At 37.1% G+C, this 26,024-nt stretch overlaps 1 protein-coding gene across 13 annotated transcripts in view; it reads right to left on the minus strand.

The window, feature by feature from the left end:
• DLG2 (discs large MAGUK scaffold protein 2) overlaps positions 1-26,024 on the minus strand; it is a 2,181,535-nt gene that overhangs the window by 987,761 nt on the left and 1,167,750 nt on the right. For 10 of the 13 annotated variants that reach the window (XR_012374525.1, XM_073879808.1, XM_073879828.1 and 7 more), the window contains one exon: positions 21,928-22,089. Coding sequence is in view for 12 of the 13 variants with exons in the window: in XM_073879808.1 (XP_073735909.1) it covers positions 21,928-22,089 (162 nt within the window). In the remaining variant the exon portion in view is untranslated. The remainder of the gene's footprint in view (positions 1-21,927; positions 22,090-26,024) is intronic. The other 3 variants (XM_073879816.1, XM_073879813.1, XM_025848370.2) reach the window with 1 other exon arrangement.

Raw genomic sequence — 26,024 nt, forward strand, 5'->3', positions numbered from 1 at the left:
CATAATATTCCATTGTATATATATACCACATCTTCTTTATCCATTCATCTGTCAATGGACATCTTGGCTCATTCCACAGTTTGGGTATTGTGGACATTGCTGCTATAAACATCGGGGTGCATGTACCCCTTCAGATCCCTACATTTGTGTCTTTGGGTTAAATACCCAATAATGCAATTGCTGGATCATGTGGTAGCTCTATTTTCAACTTTATGGTCTCTGTTTTAAATAACAAATCTTTTAAGGAAATTTGAATTCCCAAGCCAGATCCTCATGTGGGTGTGCATTCCACATTCTTAAGGGGTGTGAGACTCTCTTAAATTGATAAATTAATGTAAAACACTGTGGTCTGGAGTGTTCTGCAGAAGTAATCACACAATCTTTCTCTGGTGATATTTCCCCATCTAACGGCAAGCATAATGACTACTGACAAAATCATTTTTATCAAAATTGAACTCAAAATAATAAATTACAAACTACAGGAGAAAAGGCTCCACCAGGAGGGAAGGGCAGCAAAACAGTCAATGGAAGGATTTGCATATAAAGAATTTGAAAAAAATGAATAATCTGGGACAAAGTACAAAATATATCTGTTTAAAATGAAAAATATTGGGTAAATTGAATGGCAGATTTTTCATAGCTAAAAAGGTAATTTGTGAATTGAAAATTAGGCAGAATATAAGCTAGAAAGGAAATGTGATGGAATAAATGAAAAAGACTGATAAGGAGGATGGAATGAGAAGTCCAACTTATGTCCATTCTGAAGGAGACAATAGAAAAAATGGGGAAGAGGCAATATTGAAAGATCCAATGCTTAGAAATTTTCAGAATTAAAGAAAGATATGAATCCTCATATTTGAAGAAGCATACCAAATTCTAAACAACATAAAGAAAAATATTTTATTTTATTTTATTTTATTTTATTTTATTTTATTTTATTTTATTTTATTTTATTTTAGTAAAACTGCAGATTATCAAAGATAAAAAGAAAACCTTAAAAACAGTCAGAACTTAATCAGAGTTTATTTATTCTTATTGTGTTTATCACCCAATAATTAGAAACAGTAAGTTAGAATTAGGTGAAACTTCCATTCTGGAAGTCCAAAGAAGTGTTAGTTGTTGTTAGTCTGACAAAATTGGAAAGGAAAGGCTAACATTTGGGGAGTAACTACTAGGTGCCAGGTACTATGTTTTGTTTTGTTTTTTAATGTTTTATCTAGTTTAATACCCATTCTCATAGCCACGTTTTATAAAAATGAAAGTGAGTTCAGAAATATCTTGCCCAGGAGGGGAAAAATGAAGGGGGGAAAATCAGAGGGGGAGATGAACCATGAAAGACTATGGACTCTGAGAAACAAACTGAGGATTCTAGAACGGAGGGGGGTGGGGGGATGGGTTAGCCTGGTGATGGGTATTAAAGAGGGCACGTTCTGCATGGAGCACTGGGTGTTATACGCAAACAATGAATCATGGAACACTACATCAAACACTAATGATGTAATGTATGGTGATTAACATAACATAATAATAAAAATAAGTAAATAAATAATAAATATCTTGCCCAATCAATGCTCTCAAGAAGTGAAACAGACAGAATTCCTAAATAAGAAATCAAAACAAAACAGGACAAAACCACAAAGCTGTACTACTAACCGTGTTGTGTGATTTTTAAAGAAGTTATATAGCCTGAGACAGTTTTCTTATCTGTAAAATGGGAGTAAAAATAGTACTAACTGCATAGAATTGCTGTGAGGAATAGTTTTGAAATGCGAGTGATAACACAACTTGGCACATATCGAGTACTTTTTAAATGCTAGGTATTATACACAACTACTGAATCGTTGAACAATACATCAAAAACTTATGAGATACTATATGCTGGCTAACTGAACATAATAAAAAAATAAATAAATGCTAGGTAGTTGTGTTATTAGCAGTTGATTATGGCATTTGGCAGGCAACCATTCATTGTAGGAAGATACCATGTTTTATTTATCTTTGTTCTCTATAGTCCTACATAATAGCAATTTTATTAAGATCAAGTGAATTATTATCAAAGTATAATAATTTATGTTCATAGTATTGACCATACAACACTAACAGGTTAGCCTTTGTTTGGTATTCTCTAGGACTGGAAAAGCCAAGTAATCCATTTAGAAAGTCTTCCATAAAAGTGGTTAAGTAATTTGCATCACTTTAAAGAACAAACTTGAGTTATCAGAGAAACTTCTTACGTGGAACATCTCCTTCCTTGATGTTTAGGATTCAGTGGCTGAGTAAGTACTAACTGTATTCCAGAAGGAAAAAAATAAAAATGTCTGTTTCTCAGAAGGTATTTTTCTGGATAAGAAAAATAGATAATAATCTATCAAATGGGCTTGGTGGGTGTACCAGGAAAATGATACTGTGCTGAGAGAAGATTAAAACCCCCAATGTATAGTTTCATGATGTCAAGTATAGAAACACTTTTTCTTCCTTCTAAATTTACTATTCTAAACATGTTTTTAAGGTAGAATGCCCTTCTCCTTTTAATCTAGTGTAGGAATAATCAAATGAAATGAATGAATGTACGAATAATAAAAATGAACACTATCTTTGTAAAGTTTGCTTACCCTAGAGTCCAAATAGTACCTTTGCTTTGGACTCTAGGTTGAATGAATCCCTCCTTCAGGAACTATTGAAAATTAACGATAGCATTTATACTTCAGAATTATATCAGAGTTTATACACATTTTGTCTCTCCTACAATATCTGGAATAATGCCAGTACTTAGAAGCTTCCAAAGAAATCTTCATTAAGTGATTTGATTTAAAAATTTGTATTGACAACTACTAAAGTACCAAGTAGTCTGCTAATCACCAACAATGCTGGGACCTAAACAGCCCAGTGCTTATATGCATGCTACCATCAACAACAATCTTCAACAATAAGGTAACCACTGGGGAGTGCTCATCGTGCCTCCAGAGTGCTAGAAAACTATGCTGGTTTTTTACACACTCTTCCTCAGGATTTTTTAAACTTGCTTCATAATAAAAATCATCTGAGATATATGTTAAAAATTCAGGTTCTCAGGCCCCTGCCTAGAGATACTGATTCGGTAGGTTTAAATAAGCCCAGTTATGCAGATTTTAAAAAAGCGTTCCACATGGTTCCTGTGGTGAAGTAAAATTTGGGAAAAACTATTTAATTCTCACAGCAGTCCTTTCAATTAAGTAAGATGAATATATGGAAACTCAGAATGTTTTGTGACATTCTCAAGGTCATACACCTAGCAAATGACAGAGCTGCAGTTCAAAATTAGTTCTGCATGCTCCAAAGCCTATTTAAGTCTACTCACTCAACTTTTTCAGCCAAGGCAAATAAAAGGCTTTAGGATTATTGCTGTTCCTCAGACTCGAGGAAGCTATGCATGCCCTTGAACTAAGCTCTGGGATGAAGTGAAGCCAGTTTCCAACCAACTTAACTGGGACCAGAATGTGGACAGTAGGCTGTGACCAGAGCTGGAGTGTGTCCGACCTAGTTTAAATTCTGCTTCAGCCTGACAAAGAAAAAAATGACTGGGGGTCTCTGTCTTTGCCTTTGAATCCAAAGGCAAGCTTTTTCTCAGCCAGGGCAAGCAAAGGGCTTGAGGATTATTGCTGTTCCTTCTTACTCGTGGGCAACAGGCGAAGTGGCATTTCCAAAGGCGACATGCATTTCTTAGTAAAACCATAAAGACAGGTCTGCCTGTGCCCTCCCAGTAGGAGGCCCATTATAACTTTTGTGTTGTGCTAATCTTTCTTCAGCTTTTCTGCATGGGAAAGTCTGTCTGTCCTCAGATTTCTTAGTAAACAATATCAATATTTATCAAGAACTTCTAGGAGTATACAGAACATTGCATGTTAATGGAGATGCAACTATTGGAATGTAGTGCCTTAAAAACATCAGGTTTGAGACAATATGGGGGGATGTTAATAGTTACTCTATCCTGAGTGCTTTTACTTATTTACCTTATTTGGTTTTCTTCTGCACTTGACTTTGAGCTCCTTTTGAACAGGGACTGTTTCTAGTTTAGGTTTATAGGGGTTTGCACAGGGCAGAAATGATGGAATACATGATATGTTTGTAGTATGAATTTGCAAAAGAATTTAACTATGTGATCTTAAGCAAATAGCCTAATCTCATTTGGTCTGTTTCTTTCTCTGAAAGGTGTAAGTAATAATAATTGGCCACCTATTTCACAGGGCTGTTGGGTTAATAGAAGGAGATATTGGAGAGCACCCTGTAAACCATAAAACATCTGATGTGAATACAGAGTGGGTGGATTATGTCCCATTCATCGTTCCACTCTGTGGTACCTGTCACAGTGCCTAGCCCAGAGTAGGTACTGAAACAATGTTTAACAACTAACCTAAGCCTCAGTTTACCATGAGTACAGCAGCACAGTGCTCAATCTCATCAAATTTTCGTTTCAATCCCATCTAGTTCTCATATTATCATGTTATAGATGAAAACAACAACAACAACAAAGCTTAAAGAGACCAATGACTTGCCCAAGGTCACAGACAGTGAGTTGGGAGGATCTTGGACTGAACCATCTGGGTATCATGTCAGAGTCCTCATCCTTAACAGCTTATGAGCAAGAATGGAACTGGGATTGACAGAGGCACTAAAAGAGAAGAGGGGGGAGGAGAAGAACATCTAGGATAATGATTCAACCAATGAATGCTAACACAGAGGCAATTTAGAGGAGATGTTGAATAATGTCCTAGGCAAAAAATGTATTTAAACCCAAGATACTTTCTTTAAAATAGACACTATTCACAGGCTCAGTAGATTCTCCTTAAGAAAACAAAAAGCAAACTCCATAATCAGTTCCTCCAACAAATTTCACTACCAAAGTATGATGAGTGTGTTGAAAGCTCTTGAAACTGTCAGCATCTGCTTTGCTGGGACTCATCTCATCTGATCATTTATTTGACAGAGGAACAGCTTCAACTTCGGCAGTTTTCCTTAAATTGCTGAGATTCACCCCCCCCCCCCCACAGTTAAATCACCCACTGACAGCAGCAATTCTATTAGGCTACTTTCTTAACTCGGTCAGAAGGCAGAAAGATAACAAGGTAAGGCTTGCAACAATATAAACCATGTTAAGAACCATCACTCAGTGGCTTTGGATCCAAATCAAAGCTATGAAATACAGGATGACATTAGATGTTGAAATGAAAAATACCAACCATGTTTCTCTGAGATGCCAGCATTAATACACAGCCACATTTTATGTAACAGTTGGCTCAGAGGATTAGTAAAACAGAGGCTGCAAAACCTGGAAATCCTCCTACCCACATTAAGCTAATTGAGTTGGAGACATCCAATTCATCACATTTGCAGCCTGATTTATAAGCAACTCACCCTGCCCTAGAGCAGAAAGTGAAATGTTATGAGCTAGTTATTCTTAAAACTTCAAATCCAGCAACTCTCAACCTGTCAATATCTTAATGGTACAGAGAAAAGAGGAAAAATCCAATTCAAGTGCACTTCTGTGACGCTGATGAAAAAATAAATATCCACTGCACATCTGATGACTGACATTTCCATGAACAATCTAGCCACAAACCGGAAACTCTCTGTGCCTGAATACTATGGCAAATGCATCATCATTTGAGCAAGTTGATGGGGTAATTTGAAATCAGTTCTTTGCTAGACTGCAACTTCCATTCAGCATAAAGAAAACAATCTTTCGACAGTTAAAATCCCAATTCAGAGAGGAAGGATATTATAGCTCTTGGCTTGCATAGCTGGTAAAAGCTCATGATACTAACTAATAAACACAGAAAATTGCCTTAGGCGTACACATCAAAAATACTGAGAGGATGGGATCAGATGCAGAAGTTCTGCATGTAGAGCATTCTCCTGAAGCAATTGCATGCTCAGTCCTCAGCGTCTGGGTAAACCTATTGATCACTGCTGCTGAGAACTGCCATGGAATTGGGCATGCCTCACTGACACACTGGACTGGGAGTCCTCCTGGTTGTTGTTGGTTTTTGTTTGTTTGGTTTTTTCCTGACACTTACAAAAGATTTCTTCTTGAGAAGGAGAAGCATGCCTAGTCAGACAAAAACTGTGAGGCAGAGAAATGACAATCACAGATTCTCAGAGATGGAAAGGGGCTTAAAATTCATTCCATCCAAAAATTCTTAACTATAGGCCTGTGGCCTTTAGGGAGTCCATAGATGGGTTTTGAGTGAGCCTTATGTTCCCTGAATGTTTATGTGCCATTTTTGTGGGTATATGTTGCTGTGTGGGTTTTTTTTTAAGATTTTATTTATTTATTTGTCAGAGAGAGACAGAGAGAGCACAAGCAGGGGGAGCGGCAGGCAGAGGGGAAAGCAGGCTCCCTGCTGAGCAAGGAGACACATGTGGGACTAGATCCCAGGACCCTGGATTCATGATCTAAGCTAAAGGCAGACGCTTAACCGACTGAGCCACCCAGGCATTCCAGTTTTGTTTTGTTTTGTTTTGTTTTTAACGGGAAAAGGGCTCATAGTTTTCATCAATTTGTCAAAGGGGCTCATGACTTTAAAAAGGTTAAAAATATTGTTGTCCAATATCCTATCTCATACCTGACTCACCTCTACAATACCTTATTTGAGGATTTTCTAGCCTCTGTTTGCATACATTCAGTAACAGGAAGCCTTATGAAGAAGCCCATCCTATCTTTGGCCAGCTCTATTTTTAAAATAAAAAACAAATAATAACAACAAAACTCACATGGCTTCTGTCTCCTCATTGTCTACTCTAGAGGTCATAGTATCTATAGAAATTATACAATGGAATATGACTCAGCCATCAGAAAGGATGAATACCCAACTTTTACATCAACATGGATGGGACTGGAGGAGATTATGCTAGGTGAAGTAAGTCCAGCAGAGAAAGTCAATTATCATATGGTTTCACTTATTTGTGGAACATAAGGAATATCATGGAGGACATTAGGAGAAGGAAGGGAAAAATGAGGTGGCGGGAATTGGAGGGAGAGATGAAGCATGAGAGACTGTGGACTCTGAGAAACAAACAGGGTTTTAGAGGGGAGGGGAGGAGGGGGGATGGGTTAGCCCGGTGATGGGTATGAAGGAGGGCACGTACTGCATGGAGCACTGGGTGTTATACGAAAACAATGGATCGTGGATCACCACATCAAAAACTAATGATGTATTGTATGGTGACTAACATAACATAATAAAGTAAAATTAAAAAAAAGAAATTATATAGAATAGTTGCTCATTGTAAACAGTCTGACACCAGGGACTACCATGTCCCCTGAACTGAGTTTATACTCCAGGGACAACATCATTCATGCCTTTGATTTTCTATCTGGTGTTATTTTAATCCCCTCACCAGCATATTTGCCCCTCTCTGGAAGCACTCTGATTTGCCACCATTCTCCCTGAAATATGCTTCTTGGATCCTAAGGCCACACATTGGACAGTACAGAATTATCAACTCTTTGTTCTTGGTATGGCAATTCCATTAGTGTAGCTGAAAACTCCACTGACTTTTGTGAGAGCCCCACATACTGACAACCCTGTGAACTGACTGTATGTTCAACCCCTCGAGCTCCTTTATCCTTATCATGTGAAGCTTTTTCTTTCCCTATTAGCTATCCCAAAAAGTGGGAATGAGGAGAGGAGAATAAAAGGGGGAAAATGGAGACTAGATAAATTGGAAGGGAAGGTGGAGGTAGCCAAAGGAATCTGGTGGGGTTGGGGTATTTTAAGCACAGATAGTAAAATGTAAGCTGACAAACAACCTTTTTAGTCTTAAAAACTGTGTAGATTGGTCTTTAAGATATAGATCCTTAAAATTTTGGGTTTTTTATATAAGTATCTCATCAACATTTATGCAAATACACAACATGATATCACAGTTAACGTGATGAAGCCGATGTTATTCTTACTCAATCAAACTGGCACACAATTTAGCTAGAGAGATTTAAGAGGAAAGAGATTTTTTTATCTAATGTCAACAACCTTGATTTGGCCCTTTGAGAAAGCTGAACATTGGCATAAACAAATAAAAAGTTAGTGATAACAATTTCCAGCAACATCTAATTGGAATAAGCAAACCTCTGTGACCTGTTGAGTAGAACACATCTGCTCTTCACTTTTCTTATGAAATAGAGAAACTGTGGTCTGGGAATGTGGGACCCACATTCTGGTCTTAGCTTTAGCATTAACTATGTGTCTGCCCTGGGAAATATCATAACGTATCTGAATCTTCATTTCTTTATGTGTAGAATAACAGCATTAGACTATGTTATCTCAAATGCCCCTGCTTACTTCTATGATTCTATGATCTTACTATTAAATACAGGTCATCTGGCTATTTAGGGAATGTACTGCCTGGGTCCACGCAGCACAAGATCTAAATTATAACAGGTATTATGCTGCTTGAGTAGGGGTTCCCTTTTCTAATTCATATAAATATGCTGAATGGCTAGCAGCAGCTCTACTTGAATTGTTCATAAAAGAGAAAGACAACCTTTTTATTGAAATGCTATATGGAAGTTAATTTCAAAATTTTAAATAATTCTTAATAATTATAACATTTTAATATTTAAGTTTATCATTTTATTAATTAAAAGATTATATAATGTTATATATGTATTATATATACTATACTATATATTATATATTTTATATATAGTTTATTATTTTTATTAATTAAAAGTTTATCATTAAAAGCCAGTAACAGAAACGTCTTTCTGTTCTTCGAGAAAATAAACAACTAACAAAACAACTTATTAGATTTCTTCACATACAACATGAAGAGATAAAACCAGAACATCTCTAGAGACCAGCTCTGACATTTAATTTACTACAATTTTGAGCTGATTTTATAAGTGACCCGTGACTTCTATGTGTGCCCTGTCACTTAATGGCCCTTAAGGGGACCCTCCATTGGCGTTATATGTAAAGGAACTTCAGTAAGATCCTCTTGAAAGCATTGCAAATGAACTTACCTGTGATGCCAAATTGGCCATGAACTCTAACACACTCAATGTTCTGCCAGTAAAGGAGGAACCAATCATCTGCTGTCATTATGATTTTGGTGAGTCAGCTGGCCTGGGGGAATACATCCTAGGAGTGCTGCACTGGAGTTAAATCTGCTCACTTGACACCGGCAATTCCTCGGTGAGTTGGGGAAAATCAATTCAAGTTTCTCTACCCTATTTTCTCATAAAACATTCTCTCTTAACTTAAGCATTATGAGGTTTCCTTTGCATATGCCTACATGGGAATTTAAAGAGTTGCCTTCTGGAATTCCGTTTGTACTTAATAATCTTATTTAGTAAGGTTAAAAAAGCACTTAAATAGTTTATGTTCCCTAAATGATTAATGCACATCTTGATTTTCCTAATAGAATTTAAGTCCCTCACAGACAGAGGCTCTATCTCTTCTTTTATTGTCTCTAATGGTATTTAGCAAAGGTCTGGTAATACACATGGCAATCATTCAGTGTATGCTGTGGCATCAAGGAGTTTAAGAGGGCAGTTCTTCAAAGTTAGTGTGTAACAAAGTGTAACAAAGTCACCTGGAGAGGTAATAAAAACATAGAACCCTAGGCTTGGTGAAAGAGGATGGGGCTGGGCTTCTGTGTGATTCTGATACATATCCAAGTTTGAGAAACTCTGGTTTAAGTAGCTTAAATTGGTAGTAATGGCAGCCACAACAGATCCTGGACAGAGAGAATAGGAGTAATTAATACTACAAAGTGTTCAAGTTCAGGCTTTGACATTTCTGACCAGTGTGTTTTCAGGGAATCATTTAACTCCTCCAGGCCTCAGGTTTTCTATTACCTCCCCTCCTTCTATGATATGGGAAAGTTGGACCAGATCAGTGACTCCCTGACTTTCTTGACCTTGATCACACTAAGAAATATATTTCACACTGTAAGCCAGTACACACCCAAATGTACCCACACTAAACTGAAGCAAAGGTTTATATTTTCTATTCTGTTCTGTTATTCTATTCTAAAATTACCAAGTAAATTGATTTCACATCTACTAATGGGTCAGTTGCTGCTTGAAAATCCTGGATTTGATTGTCCCCTTCCATTTTAAAACTGTGCACTTCTCATTTGCTGGTGAATAATACAGTACCATGACTGAGAGTGAGGGATATGATGTCAGACTAGCTGCATCATATCCCAGAGCTATCAAGGACTAACTGTGTGATCTTAGGAAAGTTTTTTCTAACCTCTTTGTGCCCATTTTCCTTTGTCCACAACGTGGGAATAATAAGAAAACCTATCTTATGGGGTGGTTGAATGGAATAACTCAATACATGTAAAGCATTTAGAACAGTGCTAACATACAATAAGAATTAAAGAAATAGTACATTTTACTACTGTTATTTCTCCTAAAACAACCTCTAGGTAGAAAAGTTGATAAATGGATATGAATACAAAGAAAGAAAAATTCATGATATTAGACTTTAGACCTTAGCAACTACTTCATTCCCCCTCCCTATAAAGGAAACTAGCATTTTTTTGAACAAATATAAATGAGCAAATAAAGACTGTTGATACAACTAAAATACTCTTGTTGAAGAGAACCCCAGGTTAACTTGATTTCAACAACAAAATTATACCATACAAAATGGTACCAGAGTGAAGGCTTAGAGTTTACAGAAGTGGGATTCGATCTATATTTAGAATTAGTGAAGTATGATTATAAACACATTGCTAGACAAAGAATAAAAACTTGTTCCATTTTCATGAGTTAATAATATTCTCCAGACTTTTAATTTGGTTAATGTATGAATTCAACAAGACTGTTAAGTTTCCCTATTTTATTACCGAAAGTTTACTAGGTTTCAACTTGTAACTATGAAATAATTTAAAAATTTTTTAAAGTAATAACTTTCAATAAACATACCAGGAATTATATATCTAAGTCAAACATTCCCTCCAAGTAGCCATCTTGAAAGATTATTATACAAATGTTCTAACATCTTCTGTAACTAGACACCAAAGAAAATATATCTTTTTATGCTTTAGTACAGTCTTGTTTGAACTACCTAACACCTGGTCATGCCCTCAACTTATTTGCTACACTTCATTTGAGCTAGCCAAAGTGACATTCACTTTCATACAAAAGACAATTTGGGGCACTTGCTTAGCTGAGTTGAGGGTATTGAGTAGTGTAAAGCCATTGTCTGGAGGATAGGAAGTTGATGATAGAAAAAGAGTCCATCTTTACTGAGAGCTCAAAGAGTTGACTGATCTGAAATTAAGATTTGATCTTTCATACACACATATTTTCTATTTTTTAAAATATATAATAATTGCCATTTACTGAGCACCTAGTAGATGTCAAGTGCTATGCTAAAGACTATTGATGTATTATCTCAAGCAATCCCTACAGCATATTACTGTTCCATATTACTATTTACAGTAGGGGAGAGGGCAATAGATTTGCTAAAGAACACACCTAGGAAGTAAAACAGGTGGAATTTGTATGCAAATAGATCTGATTCTCAAGTCCACCTGCTTTCTACTGTATGCTATTACTTTTCCAAATTAGTTGGGAAAGAGTTAAAAATTCTATAGCTCAATCAATGTCAACACTTATTTATGAATGTATGTGTGAGATGTGGAATAATTTCTATGCATCTTTGCTAATAAAAAAGAATTTAAAATACTCTCATTAAGCCCCTGTGAGGGTAGCCTCTGTGAGCTCTATGTGTAATCTTTCTTCCTTCCTTCCTTTTTTTTTTAAGAGAGAGAATGAGAGCGAAAGCAAGCAGTGAGGAGGGTCAGAGGAAGAGAAAGAATCTTAAGCAGGTTCTGCATCCAGCATGGAGCCCCAAACAGAGCTTAATCTCACGACCCTAAGATCTTGGCTGGAGCCAAAATCAAGTCAGAGGCTTAACCAACTGAGCCTCCCAGGTACCCGTATATATATTATTTCTTACTGTTACAGAAATCCTTGGCAATAGTGAAATCTTAGTCTTGAGGAGAACTTCTGTATGTAATTTAGGAATATCTGCAGCTACAAATAATCACTAATGATACTTACTTATGATTATTACAAGTACTCATTTTTTAAAACAGTATGCCTTTAATATACATACCCTAATATTTCTTAGAGAAAATTTATTCTTGCTGTTGCTATAATTAGTATACAGATGAAAAAAATAGGGGATTTGGATGCCATTCCACTGACTTATCTTTCCAAAGTCATGGTGAAAACCCATTAACCCCTGTTGGCTAGTTCTAGATAGCATTTCTGAATTGTAAGATGATGTAAGATGCATAGGTCCTATACCTATTATTTTCTTCTTCCCTTTCTTGAACTTCTGGCTTGAATATCCAGGATTATTTGAGGTAAACTATCAGTATACTTTCCAATTTATGGTAACTGAAGAAATGTTTCATTTGCATAGAATTTCGATCAGGAGCTTTTGTGTCTGGATTCAGTATATATGTCTGTCAAGACCATATTTCACTCAGCCATTTCCTTTCACCAAGGTCTGGGCATGGAACAAAAATGCATTATTCACAAGTATGCAAATCCCTGCCAAAACCTTCTTATGTTTTTAGTAACTAAGGGCTTCTCAATTTAGCATCACAAATCTCAGGTTTTTCCCTTAAGACCATATGCTTCCTGAACCATCAGCTCGGCTACTCCTACCATCTAGTGGCAAGAGATAGAAACAAGCGAATTTTACATTTTCTGAAATTACAAATTTTCTAAAATAGTAAAATCAGCTTAGTTTTCTAATGAGTAATATTACTAAAAGCACAGTGGCCAAAGAGGAAAAAAAAACACAATTTTTTTTCAGCTGATGGTCACGACCCCATGACTATTGGATTCACATATATTTCATAAGGTATTTCTTTCTCTCCCTTTTTAAAAATAGTTATCAAGTAACAAGGATTTGAAAGATATCTCATGCTTGGCCAACACTATTCTAAGCATGTCAGAGGACCTACATTTTTTAAATGTATAAAATATGATCCTTTTCTACTAGAAATGTATAACTCCATTAAGAAACATCAGATCATGCATTGTGGTAAATCAGTCACTGCTTCATGGTCTCAGCAGGCCCCTTTCTGTCCATAAAACCCTGGTGTGGCGCTGCTATCTCCTGCCCGCCGTTCTCAGCTCTCCCCCTCCCCTGGGCAACCCGGCCATACTGCTTCCACAATACTGAGGGCTCCAAGTCTCCCTTTCTAGATCAGCCTGCTCTCAATTCCCAGATCTCTGTTTCAAACTGCGTATGAAACCTATCAACCTGGGTACAACGAAAATACCTCAAACTCCATTATTAACACCCAAACTCATAATATTTTCACCCCACCCTAAAATCTGCTTTTCCTTTGGCATTTTTAAAAAAGATTTTATTTATTTACTTTATAGAATAAGAGAGAGAGTACAAGTAGGCAGGGCGGTAGGCAAAGGGCAGAGGGAGAAGCAGACTCCCCACTGAGCAGAGAGCCCGATGCCGGTCTTGATCCCAGGACCCTGGGATCATGACCTGAGCTGAAGGCAGACACTTAACCGACTGAGCCACCCAGGCAACCCTTCCTTTGGAATTCTTGATTTCATTTCATGATACCACCTCCATGAAATTGGTCAAATTAAAAAAAAAAGTGAATTAACCCCTATTTCGTTCTCTCCTCTACTATCTATACTTACTAAGTCTCAAGGTCCTGATGATGTCTCTTCCTAAATAAGCTTTCTAGCCTATCCCTCGTTCCATCCCCAATGCCTCTGCTTTAACCCAGAGCTTGTCTGCCTCTGGTGTTTTACCTGATGTCCTTGACTGTGATGTCACTGTTTTCTTGTTTTTCTTCTACTTTGCTACATGACATGAGTAATGTTCTAATTTGCAAATCTGACCAAGTCTCTCCTCTTTTAAACTGTGTAGTCACTCCTCATTACCTACAAGGCGAAGTCTAATCTCTACATAAGACCCTTCATTACCTGTTCCTACCCATCTCTCTTGCTTTATGGCATGATTTGGGCCTGGTACTTCTTCCTTCATCCTTTCATTCTCTCTCTTTCCCCTTCTCAACTATCTGCAATTTCTAGAATTCTACCATATTGCTATAAATTGCTGGAATCTAGGACAACCATGACCTTTCTCCTATTATAGGTCCCACTTCCTTCAAGTGAAACAATGACCTCCTCTGTAATGCTTTCTCTGACCACATCCATCTCTAGCACTTCAAACTCAGAGAAAATTAAACCACTTCTCTAGGTCTTGGGAATTTGCCTATTGTTCAATCCTTTATTGCACATAATATGACATATTTGATGTATGCATCTCCAAATTTGTTAATCTCACTGTAGCATGTAAGCAACTTGAAGGCATGTTCTTCTTTTATCCTCAGGGAATAACATAGATCATGGCAAAAAGTAGGAGGTCAAAGAGATTCTATTGTGCCAATGAATGAATAAATGAATCAATCAGCTGAAACATGTAAGAGATTTGTTCATATTAAACTTAACTGCATCTCAGAAATTACAGATGGTTTCCCAAGTTTATCCAGCCAGAAAGTGCAGAATCAGAATTCAAACACATATTTTTGGCTCCAAAGTCCATGATGTTTTACAATAACCATAACGCTTTCTGCCCTGGAAGTAATGAAACATGAACTAGGGGTGGTAGCTGTGGATACAAAGAGGAAGGTAAGAACCCTAAGATATTTGAAAACAAAGAAGAGATTAAGATGAAAAAAAAATTCCAAAACTAATCCCAAAGTCTCTAGTTTAAAATATTGGACTAATATTAGTACATCACTAGCAGTAAGAATAGCTAACATTTTTTATGTATTTCTCATGTGTCAAGCTCAGAGCTAAGATCTTTGTATAGATTTTTCTCACTTAAATATCACAGAGGCATGTAAGTGGATACCATTATTTTATAAAAATAAAAACCAAGGCTAAAGAAGGTTAAGTAACTTGAGGAAACTCACATCAGCTAGTAAGTAGAGGACCTGGTATTTGAATCTGGTTGAGTCTGATTTCAGGGCTAGAATGAATTTTTATGTTATATTTCCTATTGGTTATATTAGCCTTAGTCTATGTCTCTGCTATAGTATTTTCAAAAGTGTATCTGTCCAACCAAAAAATTATTTTATTTGGAAGAAAGCATTCCATGACCAAATATGTTTGGGAAATACAGTATAATAACTATATTCCCATCTTAGAGGTTTATATTGCAAATTATCATATTAAAAACTTATAGAAATCCTTCAAAAAGTTAGTGGATTTAAATTCCCAAATGTTTTCAGCATTCATGCCTTTATTTTCCTTATAATGGTGATACAATTCCACCAACACTATTTGGGAAATACTGGTCTAATTTCATTATAGATGCCAATAGGGAGAAAAAAGAAAAATAAAACAAAATGAGAATAGGACATGGTCTAGTTACAGGAGCTTGCACACTTATCAAGAGCAAGACAAATGTAATGTCTAGAGGAAAGGACAATATATAGTTATGTAAAAATTATTTAGAATAATAAAACAATATATATTTTTAAAAAGCTAACTATGCAAACTACATTTGCCATAGAATGTCAAGACCAGGGCAAGTCAGGCAAGAATTAACAGGGAGGGCTTCATGGAGGAAGAGAAATTACTATACTGGTGACTAAAATATACTTTCCCATAAGCAGGCTCTGGTAACTCTGATAAGGAAACAGTGGAGCAAAGTACACTTTGTTCTCTTTCTTGCCTACAGTTCTATACACCAGCTTCTTCATTCGTAAGCAATCTCTCCTATAATTTCCCCAAACTTGCACTGTTGACAGTCTCTCCATTGTTTTCCCATATATGTTCAACAAATGCATGGTTGTCCAAGGGTATAGAAGTATATCCTAACCTCTCATATCCTGACTTTTCAGTAAAGCTTCTAGAACTGTTTATTCTGGCAGAAAATCATATTTATCTGATTAAAGACATTCACACCCATCTATGAAAAACAGCTTTAATCTTCCTTGTAAATAGTCATTGAATCTAAGATTGTTTTAACTGTAAGACACACCATTTTTTTTATGTACCCTAGGAGATGGTGCCAATTTTAGTTGCGAGATGCCATTTATTTTAGGACACATTTCAGATATGTAATACAGGAGGAAATATCAGCTTTAAAGTTGATGAAATTCTGTATCAGTGATGAGTAGGTCAGGGAAAAGAGGACAACAGAGAGGGGAAAACAGGACGTCTGCACCTTGACTTCTTGCTTGTTTTGATATTAACATCACCAGTCTCACAGGAGGTGCTTATTTACGAGTGTTCATATTGCCACTTACAAATAATTAATCCAACAAGTATTTGTTGAAGGACTAAAGACATAATAATGAAAAAAAACCAACACAAAACTTGACTGCGATGATGGTCATATAATGATGGTAATATGGATAGTAAATTTATTAAAACAAAGCCAATGGTTATAAAGAAAAGTAGAATTAGGACAACTAACTGGATTTCTGGTCTAACAAATGTCCTGTTAACATGAAATAGAGCTTTCTTCCTTTATTAATTTGTGGTTGAACATGTAACTTTTACTCTGCCTGTTTCTGAAAATGGTAAGATAGTTTATAAAATTAAGCATCTATAGAATGAACATTTTAAAAGAATAACCAAGTAAAAATTATAGAAATAGGTCTTGCCAGGTCCTGGGAAGAAGAAACATGATGGCTGTGGTTGGCTGGACTTACTTGGAATCTTCAGTGACATATGTACCTACTGTGAGGAGTATATCTCAAAGAAGAAAATTCTTCAAATGCTCAAGATAAAGTGTCTCTCTTGCCAAGATACACATTCTTACAATATCAAAGGATTTTTCAAAAGGGAACTAGCTCCCAAATACTAGTTTTGTTTTGTTTTGTTTTTGGTCACAGGAGCAGAGAGAACCCTTGGGAGTTTACCACTGGGTGATTTGAGGTATTTTACAGATAGAGCTTATTTTCCTTCTATTTCCTCATAAAGTTCCCACCTATCACCACTCTTGCTGGCTCTCACTTAGAAAACTATATTTCTTACACACTCCTTTATATATCTGCTTAATAATTGTTTTTAAGGATAAGGCCATATGAAAAAAAGGACCTTCTCCTTTTACATACATGGACCCAATAAGTGAAAATTTGAATCTGTGATCTCTTTAAAAATAGAACAGTTTAGAGAAAGGTGATGTAGCACAGGAGTGATAAAGAATTCAGGCTTTCAGGGCACCTGGGTGGCTCAGTTCATTAAGTGACTGCCTTTGGCTCAGGTCATGATCCCAGAGTCCTGGGATGGAGACCCTCATCGGGCTCTCTGCTCAGCGGGGAATCTGCTTCACCCTCTGCCCTCTGCCTACTGCTCTGCCTACTTGTGCTCTCTCTCTCTAACTCTATCAAATAAACAAATAAAATCTTTAAAAAAAAAAAGAATACAGGCTTTGGATCCAGAGAGACCTGAGTTGAATTACAAATACTTGCACTCCTATTTACTAGTTCTTGGATTGAAGGGAACTACTGATAATCATGTATAATCTTGTAGAGGTAAAATGAGATAAATGAAGGAAGTGATTTTAAGGTATTTGTCATGATAGCTGGCTAATGATGATAATAATAAGATCAAAAACAACATTTGGTGAGTGGTTACTATGTGCCAAACTTTTTCTGAGCAGTTTACATACATTACTTTATTTAATTAGTACACAAATCCTATGAGATAAATATTATTGTTACTTCCATTTTGCTAATGAGGAACCTAAGACAGAGAGGTTAACTTGATCAAGGTCACATAGCTACTGAATGAAAGGGCCAGGATTGAAATCCAGGTATTCTGAAGTCCAGGTTCTTAAAAATAAGCCTGCCTGTCCCCCTCCCTCCTTCCCTCTCCTGCTCCATCTCCTTCTCTCTCTCTCTCAACAGATACTCTGTAAAGAGTACTTCGCTCGATGTCTGGGGTCTCACAGTACCTAAGCTTCAGGAATGTGAATCCCTGATGCAGAGTGAGAATAAGTAATAAATAATTAGAGCTCAGGTCTTTTAAGAAAGTGGTAAGTATATATAAAATCATGTTTTACTGCCCTTGGTTTCCCCATCACCTATTATGATGTGCATAGTAGAGACCCAATTAATATTATGGAATTGACTTAAACTGAAAAGAAAATTCTCGTGCTTTATTATAAGCCAGCTTCTTTTGTGGAAGATTCTAGGTAGCATCTGAAGAGAAAGCATCCCCATCTTGAGGCAAAGAAAACAAATTCTGTTGAATTCACTGCAAAATTGCATTTCTCCTTTTAACCCCACACTTCACGATGGCCAAGGCATTCTAATGAAAGCAGGCTAAGCAAGCGCATCTATCAGCCAGGCAGCGGGTATGTACCAAAGGCAGATGAATCTTAGAACCGAGGCTTCCAGTGATAAGTGGTGATGGAAGAAACGATTGTCAAACCTGCAACAGTAAGATTGCTCAGCTAATGATTTAGAGCCTGCTCCGTGTGGCATTTCAACTGTTATCCAGCAATCTCACACTCTGCTCAGGCATGCCATATGTAAATTTCTAATTAATACTAGAGAGCTGCATTGACTCCGAAGTAAGACTCAGGGGGCATTATCTGATTGTGGGTTTTGCCTCCCCACTCTTCCCTCTTTTAGTGCTTGACCCAAAAGGACCAGACAGATCAAAGGAGCAAAGAAGTTGAAAATAGGCCAGTTCTAATTGAGAATTTGTACCTTCTTAGCATTTCTCTGACTCTAATAGGCTTCCTTTATGAGAAAATAACACACTAGATTTTAATCATGGCAGGTTTCCCAAACACTTGAACTGTGATAATATAATAATCCCTTAACAATTTGATTAGGAAATGTGTCCTATTGCTACAAAAATGCATGTGCTGGAGGCTGCCTGTGCTGGAGCCAATCACATTGGTTTGTAGAGCCTCATTTGGTTTTTTTTCCCGAATGCAGTCAGGGGCTTCAGGTTGGTAGCCTGAACTCAGCCATGGTGGGAGTATTTACACCATGAAACTGGCAAACTCTACACATCAGTGTGTGTGTGTGTGTGTGTGCGTGCGTGCGTGTGTGTGTGTGTTTCTGGAAAAATTGTGCCTGTTTATCCCTATCACTATTGTTGACATAAGAAAGGTACACAGTCTGTTCATTAAGACAATCTAAAAACATATCTTGTTCAGCATGAACAACACCTTTGAAGTGTCATGGGGGAAAAAGTCCTGGCTCCAAAATTGCTTCTTCACAGACTAGGTGCAGAAATCCCGGATTGACTTATTTTTCCCTCCTCTTCACAATACCTTGGCGGTCACACCATACACTGGTTATTCCAAAAAGGATGGGAAACATATTCCTACCCTAGTGTTTCCTATCAGGGGTTTATCATTCATAAATGACCACTTTTAAACTGATATGGGGTGTCTTCAGTAGAAGATGTCATGACAGTAAAACCATAAAAACCAATAAATCATTTTTACAAAAAGATAATAAGAAATAAGACATAAGTGAGAAACAGAAACAGAAAACCTAAGCTAAGGAGAACCACCAAAACTGAAGATACTTAATTCTGAAATTCCTGGAAGGCAAGGGATAAAGGGAAATGGGAAATGTCCTTTATATTTGAGATGCGATCTTCAGAAAAAGCTAACTTTTCCTTTAACTTTAATATTTTTTTGACATTTTCCAAATGAAGCAGTAACATAACACATGGTGTAACCACCCAAATTGTAGACATTTTGACAATTATAATAGCATGTATATGCTTAAGACTTAACATATAAAATGAAGATCCTATTACACTTTTATTGTTTTGTTTATTTGTTTGTTTACTATAACCAGGCTAGCTTTAGACTAACCTTGATGAACCTACTCAGCTTGCAGCCTTTGGGAGCTATGCTCTAGAGCTAATTAAAATGTGCTAGGAAAGGAAGAAAGACAAGTAGGGAGAAAAGAAGGGAGTTTCTGTGAGAGTTCTTAAAAAGATTTCAAGAAAGAAAAAGAAAGAGAAGAAAGGAAAGAAGAAAGAAAGAAAGAAAGAAAGAAAGAAAGAAAGAAAGAAAGAAAGAAAGAAAGAAAGAAAGAAAGAAAGGAAGGAAGGAAGGAAGGAAGGAAGGAAGGAAGGAAGGAAGGAAGGAAGGAAGGAAGGAAGGAAGGAGGGAAGGAAGGAAGGAAGGAAGGAAGGAAGAAAAAAGAAAAGAGAAGCAAAGGGATGAAGGAAGGAAGGAAGGAAGGAAAAAGAGAAAAAAGAAAGAAGAGAAAGAAAAGAGCTGAGATTTAAATACTCTTAATGAAATCCAGGCTCCCACACCTGCCCCTTCTCAATTTCTACTGGTCAGCACACAGAGTCAGGATGAGCATTTGTTTGCAAACATGAGAATTTGTTTAAAGAAGGAAGGTATTCATCTGACTCCAGACTAGAATCATTGATTCCTAGAGTGAGACCGGACCTTAGAGACAATTTTGTGCACCCTCCTGCTGAAGGAATCCCTTCCACAATACCACTGCCAGGTTGTCAGCCAGGCCTGGAAGATTTCTAGGAACAGGGAAATGCTGCTTCCTGAACTAGTCTACACCTGTCTGGGGTAGCTCTAACTGACAGGAGTTGCGGTCTTACAATGATCCCAAATATACATCCACAGTGCTCTGCTTCTGCTCTCTGGGTGGCACCAATATTTTCCACATGACAGCCCTTCAGGTGTAAGAAGGAAAATCCCTTGTCCTCCAATCCTTAATCTTTTTTTTCCAGGCTAAACATGCCCATTTCCATTAGTCATTTAATGATTTCTAAAAGGACTCTGGGAAGAACTAAACAATGAATTCTAGTGGTACAATGTTTGTATATTTTTACATATTATAACATATTTACTGGAATTTGACAATCAACCTAATATTTGAGTTAATCAATGGTAAATGGAGCTAGTTTATTTGATAAAACATTTTGAGGATGCCAGGGTATTTAACATGTGCCAAATTTCAGAACTATATTAGAACATAATTTAGCCTTTCTTTGATGTCTTAGAAGGTATAATAAGATTCCAGAAGGCACTGGGACCACCTTTATGGCTTTATTTTTTACTGTGACACAGCTATATGGAAGTGGTGATGAAGTGAATATTCTGGCTAACAAAATAAACAATGAATTTTCTTTAGGAGTAAAGAGTTATTTTAGTAGGGTTTTTGTTGTTGTTGTTGTTCTTTTTGTTTGTTTTGTCTTGTTTTGTTTTTCATCTGCATTCACTTCTGTTACATCATTGATTCTAGTTCCACTTTTCTTTTTTTAACTCTAATCAACAATTATGAGCTTTTATCCAAAGCACAAAATCCCAGAGCATCAGCAAAGAAAAAGAGTGATTTGCAACCAAAGAGCACAGAAAAATCCTCTCACTTAATTATCCTTTGTTTGTGAAAATACATTTATCAAGAAATTGTTTAAAAATTAAAGAAAAAATGTAGAAAGCGTCAGAAGGTATGACACCAAATAGAAAGAAAGGTAGTATAAAATTGAGGTGTTGATGAGCCAACTCACACAGTTTTTTGATTAGAGTACATGGTAAGGCGATCATTAGGTGTTAGCAGGTTATACTTACTTCCTTTGTTTTACCTGGGATCAGGAATAGAGGTGGATAGGTAGCATTTGAACAAAATCTTGATGTACTCCTGTGCTTTCTAAATATGTGGTTACCTTATTTTCTCTTTCAATTTTTGTCCCTTGCTCTTTCCTTAGCCCATTCTCAGCAACTAAAAAGAGTTCCCAGACATTCAAACAACTGCAAGAACAACCTTCCTGCATCAGAAATTCCAGGTAAGCCTCCAAACCACAGAAAGACCCTTCAGCAACCATGGGCCACTGTAGTGTTTTAAGAGAGACTCATTTAATCAGGTCAACAAACTTCTCCCTTCGCCGCCAGCTCTGAGAACAGTCTAACTGACCTTCAGAGGAGAGATGTGAGACTGCAAGACGTATCCATGGACATTTTCTATTTGAGACAGGTTCTTTTCTGATACATGCACCAGCTCAGGTCCTCTTACTTCATGGGTTAGTCGAGGTAAGGAATGATCATGTGGAGCGTCCTCATCTTGATATCGATACTTCTGGGAGAAAAGACAAGAGAGAACAACAGAAGCATTAGTGCTTGCAAAGGGTACAGTTGAGAACTTCATATACCAACTTCATTTACAGGACACAGTGCATACCTATTGTTGACCAAACAGATAACAAGTACACCAAAGAGGCTTTGCTGCAGACTCTTCTGGTAGTCACCATAATGAACTTCAACAGTGAGCACTAAATAAACCTCAATACTGACCAACGCTGATGACTTGTTTTTACCTGATAACGTACTATCTCTGTTTTAAGCTATAGAAGGGTGATAAGAAATGAGACTGGGACAATCTACCTAAATAGATGAGGAAGCCCTCCTCCAAATGACCAGAGTACCTAAGTATGTGCTAAAATTTCTAGGTCAAGGATGGAGAAGGAAAAAAAAAATATGTATTGAGCAATAAAACAGACTTCTGATACATTCCATTCAGGAAACTTAATTTTGTTTCAGAATTTGTGAAAGGCTAAAGTTCCCTTGGAAATGAAGAAAAATTTTTGCCACCCACATGATTTGTGTTGGCCTCAAAAGGAAAACAATCTTCTCTTCCTTTCATACCCAAAGAGACGGAGTAATGATTTGGGTTATTCAGATTCTGGGACAAAGGATCACAATTTCCAGAGATGGAGCTTCCATCTAAAGAACTTCAAAAATCAAGGCAAAGGGTCTGCCTATATTCAGATGATTCCCTGAAGGGAAAGAAGTGGTAGTTCTTTCTCTCTTGATCCCTTTCCTCTTTTATTATCTTCTTTCTACATGCCAGTAACAAAAAGAACATCCTCTGGCAAAAGTTATCTTTAAGTCTTCAAAGCAGACCTAGGGGAGCTGGCAGAGAGGAAAAGCATCAGGACAAGGAATAGGGATGGAGCACAGGCCTGACCATGGAGTCAGTCTCCATCTTCAATATTGGCCTGGGGTTCCTATCTTTCTGTCTCTTTTTACTGCTCACCCCTTTCCCTTGGGAGCTGTCCCTTTAGAGTCCCATTGTTTCAAGGCTGTCAGTCTACCTGGGAGAGAAAAAAATGGGAACATTCTATATCCAGCCCCAACCCAGCTAATAAAGTGTTAGCTTGCCTTGCTTTGCCTTTGTTCTGTGAATGGCACAGGGGTGTTAGGAGCAGATATCCAAATATCATTGTAACACACCAACTCAGGCTTAACTGTGCTGTGTAAACCTCTTCCCAATACCTCATTATTGTTATTACCAGCAGTTATTTTTATCACATCGGGTTACTAACAACATGTCCTTACAAAATCATGCTATGTTTCTTTCATTTTGAAGGTGAAAAATACAATTTCTTGGACATCAGCTCTCAGTCTGACTCATAATCTGATAGTACAAGAAGAAACACCCAGCGTTGGTAATTCAATGTGTTGTCCATTCATACTCATGAGTTGATTATAATTACTTGTATTTTCCAGGGAGGCTTTCTGCAATCTTCCAAGTTTGCTCTTAGTTGCAAAACAAAACTTACAACAAACAGTATCTTGTCTTCAATTTGCAAAGGACTATCATCTATTTCTTCCACTGTAATTCTTCTTACTTATGATGCTCCATTTTACTTATGAGAAAACTAATTCTCAGAGATGTTAAGAGACTTCCCCAGGGTCACCTACCTAGTGGGCATCAGAGATGGAACCCTGTCCAGATAATGTGAACCTGCATCCTATTTCTATCATCAGCCCCTCCTCCTTTCCCATAAGGAGATGAAGCCCAAGTCTGATGACTGAATTGGCAGCTTGGTAGAAAGCAGTTCATTGAGAGCACACAACAAAATGCTGTTAGAGCATTTCTGTAAACTGCAAACTACCACACTTCTGTTTTCCTAACCCTATGAATAATTTGGGAAGGTAATCTGCCTCAGAAACAGGGATCAAGTTTAACATCCGTTCTTGAACAATTATGTGTTCATTGGGAGTGGAATAATGTCAAACATGTGCCCATTTTAGTGCCTCTGGCTTTTAGCACATTTGTCCTCCACAGCCACCACCCCCTTCAATTCTCTCTCAGGGAGATACTACCATCTATGCAGTCACCTGAGACAGAAAAGTAGGAGTCAGTCAACTCCATCCTACCTTTCACTCTCCTATCGCCAATTTAAGAATTCACTGAGTCTACCTAATTTATATCTTAAATAATTATTGAGTCTACTTCATCCTCATCCTCCATCACCATCACTGCTGTAAGCCTTTTTTTACACATTTTTTATCCCTTTTACACATTCAAGGCCTGATGAGTGGTTCTGATCAGCTCTCATCCAAGGAACCCTGGGTTGTGCAGACTGCCAGTGAGATTGCTTTTTCCCATTCATCCTCTACCCTGCACGGGGCAGCCTTCTGAAATGACAAACTGGTAAAGTCCTTCTCTTTAAACCCATTCAGTCTCTGGACAGAGCTCAAGCTTCCTTGTACCATGAGCTAACCCTCAACACTACTACCTGAGCAGAGCCCCCATTACTTCTGAACTCTTTCATTGCACCACTCCTACCTCAAGACTGTGGAATGAATATAAACATATCATTACTTCCAGGTTTTTAAAAAATCTTTTAAAAAAAATTCTGGTAAAATACACGTAAAAAATTTCTATCATAATCATGTTTAAGTGTTAAGTAATATGAAGTATATTCATACTAATGTGTAACCAATCTCCATAACTTTTTCATCTTGCAAATCTGAAACTCTATAGCCATTAAATAGCAATGCCCAATTTTCCCATCCCCCAGCCCCTGGCAACCACCATTCTACCCATTCTATTTTCTATTTCTACCAATTTTATTACTTTAGATACCCTATATCAGTGGAATCATACAGCATTTAACTTTTTATTACTGGCTTATTTCATTTTACATAATGTTCTCAAGGTTCATCCATGTATAGCATGTGACAGGATTTCTTTCCTGTTATAAGGCTGAATAATATTCCATTGTACGTCCACACCACGTTTTGTTTATTCATTTGTCCGTAGATGGGCAGTTTGGCTGCTTCCACCTCTTGGCTATTGTGAATAATGCTGTTCTGAACACAGGTATACAAGTATCTCTTTGAAACCCTGTTTTCCATTCTTTGGCATGATACCCAGAAGTAGAATTGCTGGATTATGTGGTAATCACATTTTTGGGTTTTTTGAGGAATTCATTAAGCTTTTTAAAATTTTACATGCATAAAACCATGTTCATGTTACTCATAACAGTTAGGAAATGCTTGTGTTCTGATAAAGATCCAAGAATGCCAAAAGCAAGGTTTTTTTGCAAAGTTAAAATGATTACTGTGGCTCCTCCAGGATTCCTGTAGTGAGATTCAGCTGCTTTAGAGAAAGATCCCATCCATTAAAATACACATTTTACCGAACTATTTGGACAAATAACTCTCAAGACACAGATAATAAACTCAGTTGAACTTATGTGGTGTCACAAATAACTTACTTTAATTATTTTCATAAATGTAAGACAATTTTAAGACTGACAGGGCCTTAAATTAGGCTATAAAACCAATCTTTATGCTCAATTAATGTTTCATTAGTTAATAACTGTTCATTTTAATATTCACTGATCCTTTAGGCCTCAACTTTGACATTATCTTTTCTGGGGAATTTCGTGAACTACAAATCTGAGATTTTGTGGGTGTTCCCATAGTTCCCCGTAATCTGCCAATCACAATTTTTATCATGTTATATGTCTGTGTACTTGTGTTTGTATGTGTCTGTGTGTTTACATTGAGCTAGAAGACTCTGTGAGTACTGGGACAGTTGAGTCTTGTTGATCCTCTCATCTCCTGTCCTTAGCCCAAGTGCCTGGTACATACACTTAATAAGTATTGGTTGAATAAAGATATGAAGGACAAACAAATGGATGAAATGGGTATCAGTTGCTTAAGCTACAGAGTTGTTTGGCTGCAGGATGCAAGCTCTCTCATTGCAAAACATTATGA

The sequence above is a fragment of the Callorhinus ursinus genome, unplaced genomic scaffold (assembly GCF_003265705.2).
Source record: "Callorhinus ursinus isolate GAN/ISIS: 27379988/994484 unplaced genomic scaffold, GSC_fseal_2.0 scaffold35, whole genome shotgun sequence".
NCBI lineage: Eukaryota > Metazoa > Chordata > Mammalia > Carnivora > Otariidae > Callorhinus > Callorhinus ursinus.